Below are 8,951 nucleotides of genomic sequence, written 5' to 3'. Positions count from 1 at the left end.
AACCAGACATGGTCAGTTGGTGGTCAGTCTAACCAGACATGGTCAGTTGGTGGTCAGTCTAACCAGAGACATGGTCAGTTGGTGGTCAGTCTAACCAGAGACATGGTCAGTTGGTGGTCAGTCTAACCAGACATGGTCAGTTGGTGGTCAGTCTAACCAGACATGGTCAGTTGGTGGTCAGTCTAACCAGACATGGTCAGTTGGTGGTCAGTCTAACCAGACATGGTCAGTTGGTGGTCAGTCTAACCAGACATGGTCAGTTGGTGGTCAGTCTAACCAGAGACATGGTCAGTTGGTGGTCAGTCTAACCAGACATGGTCAGTTGGTGGTCAGTCTAACCAGAGACATGGTCAGTTGGTGGTCAGTCTAACCAGACATGGTCAGTTGGTGGTCATCTTGGTACGGTACACACAGACGTGTGATTGTGTGCAGCTTGGGATGAGATTGTTTTTTCATGTTGTTGTTGTGATTAGTTGTGTCTTCATTTTACAAGTCGAGGTTTCACCAATCACCACATCGACAAACTATACATTACAGAGTAGAGTGCAGGCAACATGACAACAGTTGTGGAAAATTGTTATCTGGGATTTTTGTATGCGTGCGTGCGTGCGTGCACGTGCACGTATGAGGTAGAACATGTGAGGGTAGACTACCTATAGAGGACACAGGGAGAACATCTGAGGGTACCTACCCTAGGGGACATGGGGAGAACATGTGAGGGTACCTGCCCTAGGGGACACGGGGAGAACATGTGAGGGTACCTATACCCTAGGGGACACGGGGAGAACATGTGAGGGTACCTACCCTAGGGGACACGGGGAGAACATGTGAGGGTACCTACCCTAGGGGACACGGGGAGAACATGTGAGGGTACCTACCCTAGGGGACACGGGGAGAACATGTGAGGGTACCTACCCTAGGGGACATGGGGAGAACATGTGCGGGTAGCCTACCTATACCCTAGGGGACACAGGGAGAACATGTGAGGGTACCTACCCTAGGGGACATGGGGAGAACATGTGAGGGTACCTACCCTAGGGGACATGGGGAGAACATGTGAGGGTACCTACTACCTACCCTAGGGGACATGGGGAGAACATGTGAGGGTACCTACCCTAGGGGACACGGGGAGAACATGCAAACTCCACACAGAAAGGCCCTTTTGCCAACGAAAGGGACGAAATATCACTCCTTTTAGAGGTCAATGGAGCTTCTGTGCATATAACCTGTTCAGTTAGTTGTTTAAAAACCATGACTGGCAAGTAATTATGTTCTGTTCTGTTCTGTCAACAGATATCCGTCTTAATTGGCTCGGAAATCATCATCATCACCAGCATCACCAGCATCACCACCATCATCATCATCATCATCATCATCATCATCACCAGCATCAATGCCGTTAGTTAAAAGCAAGAGGAAGAAATCGAAGAGGGACTTGAAAGAGGTGAAGGATGAAGAAGAGAAGGATGGTGAGTACTGCAGTTTTCGTTGCTGTCAGGAGGAAACCACCTAAGGTTCAGTGCTATTGAACACCCTTTACGTCTGTGTGTTGCTTCGATAATATTGAACCAATGGAAAGTAGTAAGGCTTTGGACAAAACCTCTTCACTCCATTGGACCCTCAAACTGCCTGCTAAAGCAGCTAACTCCACCCCCTCTCCCCCTCTCGTGCAGGGGCGGCCTTAGGAATCTGGAGGCCCGTTTCAAGACCAAATATGAGGCCCCCATATACCTATGACATCATTATTTTGTTGATACGGCCGTATATAGATACGAATAGTTTGACTGTTCAATATCACACGCAGCCATTACTCTCCACAATTAGCAACAACAACACCTTTCCTCATCCTGTCGTCCCTTCACAATGAAAGTGTCTCCCCTTTACCCCCCATTGCTGCACATTTTACCATGTTATTTACACAAAATAGGTGTAACTTTACTAACATGAACATTGTGGGAGAGAGCAAGGCAGTGAGTGAGCAAGAGAGAGAGAGAGAGAGAGAGAGAGAGGGCCAAGAGTGGCGGGGGTTGACTGAGGGGACTTCAGTGCACTGTACACTCTTGCTTTGTGTCCCAGGTTGGCTTGGTGTGGAATGTGCTAATTTGTCCCCTATATTCAAAGTCTGATTTCCATTGATTGTTGGCTGTATTTAGCATGTATATGGCTGTGGAGTTTTGGTACAAAATCAAAACAACTTGTCTAATATTTTGGCATGTTTAAACCTCCAGGAAAATTCGTGTTGAGGTTCTTGATCCACTGTTTTTCATTAAAACGTCTTTGTCCTACTGTCCAGTTGGGATTGTGTTGAAGTCCAGATACTTTTAGAGCTTCAATGCCATGTGCCATGTAATGTTGAACAATCCTTTTCGTTGTCTTTTTTGCATTGTTAATATTGTATTTGTGTTGTCTCAGCCTTGCAGCTATTGTTTTACTCGTTTCTCCGACATATTGTAAGCCACATTTTTCACATGTGATTAAATAAACAGTTGCTGGTGCTGGCTGGTATCTGTTGTTTAATCTCCAATGTGCGTTTTGTAGTTCTATTTTTAACTATTTGTTTGGGTTTGAAGTATTCTGGTCTCTGGCGTGCTGGTGTGTTGATTCCTTTTTGCTTGCTGTGTACCAGATAAAATGGTAAATGGTGCATTTATATAGCGCCTTTATCCAAAGCGCTTTACATAGATTGTGCATTACATTCACCCATTCACACACATTCATACACCGATTGCGGCGGAAGCCATGCAAGGTACCAACCAGCACATCGGGAGCAATTTGGGGTTCAGTGTCTTTGCCCAAGGACACTTCAACATGTAGACAGAAGGAGCCGGATTCAAACCGCCGACGCATGGATCATTGGACGACCTGCTCTACCTCTTGAGCCACAGTCGCCCTTAAGAGTTTTGTTTTTTCTGTAGGCCGAGTTTCGCTATTATTCTTTTTTTGGCAGAAGGAGAAGGAAAAACACAACTAACAATAACAATAAAGTACCAAGTCCTTTCAGGACTCCTTGGTCCTTTAAATAAAAAAAGATCATAGAAATACATTTACAATAAAGAGAGTTCCACCGTGTTCAGTTTGGAACATACAGACACAGGTTTGTGTTTCCACCGCATTGTGTTGGACGGAACAATTGTCATTGTTTGATGCCTAGCTGAATGGTTGGAGAGCCTGTCTGGAGAGGAGTCTCCTGAGGTTTGAATCTCAGTAAGTGATGCTGAGAGGTGGCTCACCATCAGGTGGGATGAGATGTTGATCCATCATGTCTTGATCTTTCTGCTGTTCCTTCGTCTGGAATGTGGTCTCGGTTGTTGTTGTTGTTGTCGTCTGTTGTTGTTGGTTGCCATGGCTACCAGTTCCCACCTGATGTCGTGTGGGAGTTCTGATTGGTCCAGAGCGTACTGAATAACTTCTAGCATAACGTCTTAAGACAAGGACTCAAGTCTAAGATGAACAGCTCATCAGAGATAGTGTGATCTCCTTTGCGTCCTCCAAAGAGGATGATACGATCTCCCACAATGCAACAGCACATACCACGCATTGGACATGGTCCTTTCCCATTGGGCTCAACCTTCTTCCAGGAGAATGTCTCTGGACTGAATTTCCACACATCATTGAAGTTCTGGTTACCGTTCCAGCCACCAAATATGTACAGCTCTCCATTGTAGGTAAATGCTGAATGACCCCAGCGTCCTTCTGGTAGAAGTTGAGCAGAAGGTGTGTCCAGCCAGGCGTTGGTCTCCGTGTCAAACACTCTGATGGTGTTGTAGACCCCCTGGGACCTCCTGCCCCCAAATACAAACATCTTTGTCCCGACGATGGTAGCAGAGTGATTGTGTGAATCAGGAGGTGCAGTTCCTCTGGTGTTAATTAAAGTCCAGACCATTGTGCTGGTGTCCAACTTGTACATGTCATTAGTGTATCCAGTCAGCTTGGTGTATCCTCCATGGATAAACATGACCTTCTCCAACACACAGGCTGAGTGGTAGCACCTCCCCTCTGGAACCGTCCCAGAAACCCTTGGTTGGAACCATCTTTGGGCGTCAACATCAAATGCATAAAGCACATTGCAGTAAGGCTCCCCTCCCCAGATGTAAACTGTATCAACCAACACAGCTGTGTGGCCCCAGCGCATGGATGGAACCTCAAGGTGACCGTCCCCTCTTCCAGGTTCCACTGGAGGTAACTTCTCCCAGCATAAAGACACTGTGTTGAAGACATGGACATCCACCTGTCCCATGTTGTTGAAGGTCATTCCATAACCGTAGCCTCCAAAGGAATACAGTTTGTTCCTCACTGCTACAGCAGCATGACAGACTCGCTTTGGTCCTCCTGCTTTGGAGACGGTCCAAGACAACATCACTCTGTCTGTCTGTCTGTCTGTCTGTCTGTCTGTCTGTCTGTCTGTCTGTCTGTCTGTCTGTCTGTCTGTCTGTCTGTCTGTCTGTCTGTCTGTCTGTCTGTCTGTCTGTCGACGTCTACAGTCATTTTCAACACGGTGCATCATCTTATATCTTCTGGTGTGACATCACACAAGACACAAACTGTTGCCATGCACGCCTTAACGACGCCAATTAGTGCAGCTGTTCTTCATCTGCACCCTTTGAACTCTATTGCTATATTTTTTACTTCATTGCGGCTACCTTGGGGTCTATGGATCTATGGGTCTTCTACACGTATAGCATAGTATAGTATATATGTATAGTTTATAATATAGTTTCCTTATATAGATATTCCACTGTTACGTTCTTAGTTTACGCATGTTTCATGATAAATGCTTTTTATGTGATGTATTCCCATGCTTTTTTGTTCTTGCTTAATGTAAATCACTCTGGATTAAGAGCGTCTGCTAAATGCCTAAATTGTAAATTGATACAGCGTTCCCTAACACTGAGCTGTGTTGTATTTTGAGGCTGTGTGTGTGTGTGTGTGTGTGTGTGTGTGGGTGTGTGTGTGTGTGTGTGTGTGTGTGTGTGTGTGTGTGTGTGTGTGTGTGTGTGTGTGTGTGTGTGTGTGTGTGTGTGTGTGTGTGTGTGCGTGCGCGGAATGTGCTCCAGCTGACTGGCTGAGCACGGAATGTGATGTATGGTGATAACAGTGCCGCTCACGTCACGCCGGTGTGATATTTTCTCCATATCGCTGTGTGAGAGACAGTCCACTGAGCAACTCAAAGTGAGGCTGAATGACAAGCATTTTGCATTCTGGCTATTTGAGGGGAGCTAGCGCCCCCTATGGCCAGCTTGTTGTGTTTGTGTGTTCTCAGGGGCGGCCTTAGGAATCTGGAGGCCTGTTTCAAGACCAAATATGAGGCCCCCATATACCTATGACATCATTATTTTGTTGAGGCCCCCCTGAGGGTGGAGGCCCGTTTCAATTGAAACTGGTGAAACATACTTAAGGCATCCTATGCTCTCGTGCAAGTGATTGCCAATATATAACGTGACAACACCAATGTTGATGAGGCAGTTTTGTTTTCAAAATATAAGGTTTTATTAATTTCCTGATTTATTTATTTATTTTTATTTGTGGCTATAGAAATAAATATATACACTTTTCCTCAAACCCTTAGATGTCCATATATGGAGCTGACCTGTTCTGACATCCCTTATGTTGATCTGCTCATCAAACCCTGTAAACTCAAGACACGCTCCATATATGGCCAGTACCAAATTAATTCCATATGTTGATCTGACCCCCCATTGCCAAATCGCCAGCGCTCTCCCAGCAGTCTGCTGTCACCCAGGTGGATGCGCACACGCTACCTCGGTCGCTTCTCGCCCTCAGGGCGTCTTACTGGTAGTAAACTCCTCGCCCTCAGGGAGTCTTACTGGTAGTAAACTCCTCGCCCTCAGGGAGTCTTACTGGTAGTAAACTTCTCGCCCTCAGGGAGTCTTACTGGTAGTAAACTCCTCGCCCTCAGGGCGTCTTACTGGTAGTAAACTCCTCGCCCTCAGGGAGTCTTACTGGTAGTAAACTCCTCGCCCTCAGGGAGTCTTACTGGTAGTAAACTTCTCGCCCTCAGGGCGTCTTACTGGTAGTAAACTTCTCGCCCTCAGGGCGTCTTACTGGTAGTAAACTTCTCGCCCTCAGGGAGTCTTACTGGTAGTAAACTTCTCGCCCTCAGGGAGTCTTACTGGTAGTAAACTTCTCGCCCTCAGGGAGTCTTACTGGTAGTAAACTTCTCGCCCTCAGGGAGTCTTACTGGTAGTAAACTTCTCGCCCTCAGGGAGTCTTACTGGTAGTAAACTTCTCGCCCTCAGGGAGTCTTACTGGTAGTTAACTTCTCGCCCTCAGGGAGTCTTACTGGTAGTTAACTTCTCGCCCTCAGGGCGTCTTACTGGTAGTAAAATGCGACCTACTGTATTTCCAGGAGGTGTGGAGCTGCAGATGGAGGAAGCAGCCAGCAGGAGGCAGTCTGAAAGCATCGAGCCTGTGACTCCGTCCCCGCAGGAGGTGACTCCGCCCCCGCAGCAGGCAGCACCACAGAAGAAGAGGAAGAAAAAGAAGACGCTTCCGTCAGGTACCAGCAGATATATAAACATAGACACCTCACCGTCAGGTACCAGCATAGATATATAAACACAGATACTTCATCGTCAGGTACCAGCATAGATATATAAACACAGATACTTCACCGTCAGGTACCAGCATAGATATATAAACACAGATACGTCATCGTCAAGTACCAGCATGGAGAAATGGAGGCACCACTGAGCGAGCCAAAGAGAGCGAGTTGCCGTGCCGAACTACGCAACGTTGCAGGGCAACTTTCTTGCTTTGGCTCGCTCTGTGGTGCCTCTTGTGGCTCAATTTAATTTAATCCGACTCAGCGCCATCCGGGTTGCGAGCCGATATGCACAGGATCATAAAATAAAAATAAAAACATGCGTGGTTTCCGGGGATAGACACATACAAAACACCTGGGGGTCTATTAGAGTAACGTTAACTCCATAGACACATACAAAACCCCTGGGGGTCTATTAGAGTAATGTTAACTCCATAGACACATACAAAACCCCTGGGGGTCTGTTAGTAATGTTAACTCCATAGACACATACACAACACCTGGGGGTCTATTAGAGTAACGTTAACTCCATAGACACATACAAAACACCTGGGGGTCTATTAGAGTAATGTTAACTCCATAGACACATACAAAACCCCTGGGGGTCTGTTAGTAATGTTAACTCCATAGACACACCTGGGGGTCTATTAGAGTAATGTTAACTCCATAGACACATACAAAACCCCTGGGGGTTTGTTAGAGTAATGTTAACTCCATAGACACATACAAAACACCTGGGGGTCTATTAGAGTAACGTTAACTCCATAGACACATACAAAACACCTGGGGGTCTATTAGAGTAATGTTAACTCCACAGACACATACAAAACACCTGGGGGTCTATTAGAGTAATGTTAACTCCATAGACACATACAAAACACCTGGGGGTCTATTAGAGTAATGTTAACTCCACAGACACATACAAAACACCTGGGGGTCTATTAGAGTAACGTTAACTCCATAGACACACCTGGGGGTCTATACACCTGGGGGTCTATTAGAGTAAAGTTAACTCCATAGACGGATACAAAACACCTGGGGGTCTATTAGAGTAATGTTAACTCCATAGACACCTACAAAACCCCTGGGGGTCTTAGAGTAATGTTAACTCCATAGACACCTACAATAAGGTCGATTAGAGTAATGTTAACTCCATAGACACATATAAAACACCTGGGGGTCTATTAGAGTGATGTTAACTCCATAGACACACCTGGGGGTTTGTTAGAGTAATGTTAACTCCATAGACACATACAAAACACCTGGGGGTCTATTAGAGTAATGTTAACTCCATAGACACAGAACAAAGTAGAAAACTATGGCATCCATCTTTAATATTTACCGTCCTTGTCTCAGAGCAGGAAGCGGAGCGCGACGCCACACCTAACGGACACATGGAAGAACCAATCACCGACGGGGAGGAAGCAGTCACTGCGATTAATACCAGGAAGATTAAAAAAAAGAGGTGGGAGGAACCTAATTGATTGACATTTGAAAAGCTGGTTGAACTAACTAACTGACGAGAGACCCGGAAAATAATTCCCCGTTCATTTTCCTCATAGACTTTTCAAAAAGTATTTATTTAAAGACGTTTACGCTGCAGACAAAGCCAACTCGAGTTGTGACAAATCATGACAAATAAACACAATGTTTTGGGCCGATCAAATAATTAGACTTTTTTCTTTTTTTACTTCTTACAAATTGTCATGATTTGTCACAACTCCAGTTGGCTTTGTCCGCAACGTAAACGTCTTTAAATAAATACTTTTTGAAAAGTCTATGAGGACAAATGAACGCTTATACGGGGAATTATTTTCCGGGTCTCTCGTCGTCATGAAAGGGGGCGGGACTGCGACGCTCTATAGGGAGGGCGGATTGAAAGCGTTTGACCAACTATCAGTGGTGGAAAGTAACTATACATTTACTTAAGTGCTGTATAATGTTGAGTTATTTGTACTTTACTTGAGTATGTCAAATTTGCAGTACCTTTACATATACTCCAACTACATGTGAGCTTGCAGATCGGCTATTTTCTAAATATTTGTAATACATTTGAAAACTTGAAAGGAGACATTCTGCATAGTGAGTACTTTCTACACTAGTACATTTTTAATACGGGACATTGCAGTATTGATACTTTTACTTAAGTAAAACATTAGTACTTACTAATTAATTAATTAATTTACATATCGGTTCATTTACATATAGATTAATTTACATGTCGATTTCACCTTAAAGAAGGAAGTCGAAGGCGGAACAGTACTCCAACGACCTAGGGGTGGAGTCTGATGACATCACCACCACCGACCTCCAATCACCCATCCCGCAGCATTCCCTGTTCTCCGCCCCCCTCGGGCCGAGCCAGCCAATCGGCAAGGTGTTTGTAGAG

At 45.3% G+C, this 8,951-nt stretch overlaps 1 protein-coding gene across 1 annotated transcript in view; it reads left to right on the top strand.

Moving 5' to 3' along the window:
* Positions 1–1,390: 1,390 nt before the first annotated feature.
* Positions 1,391–8,951, top strand: part of LOC310867423 (transmembrane protein 237A-like) — a 15,547-nt gene continuing 7,986 nt past the window's right edge. The window contains exons 1-4 of the mRNA XM_083777508.1: positions 1,391–1,469; positions 6,368–6,517; positions 7,919–8,027; positions 8,801–8,951. The exon at positions 8,801–8,951 is cut by the window's right edge and continues 7 nt beyond it. Of these exons, the coding sequence (XP_083633634.1) occupies positions 1,394–1,469; positions 6,368–6,517; positions 7,919–8,027; positions 8,801–8,951 (486 nt within the window). The 5' untranslated portion in view covers positions 1,391–1,393. The remainder of the gene's footprint in view (positions 1,470–6,367; positions 6,518–7,918; positions 8,028–8,800) is intronic.

Source organism: Protomyctophum parallelum (genome assembly GCF_964188405.1).
Source record: "Protomyctophum parallelum genome assembly, chromosome: 11".
In the NCBI taxonomy this organism is placed as follows: Eukaryota; Metazoa; Chordata; class Actinopteri; order Myctophiformes; family Myctophidae; genus Protomyctophum; species Protomyctophum parallelum.
Note: the sequence above shows the minus strand (reverse complement) of the source record. Positions and strands in the feature narration are given on the sequence as shown.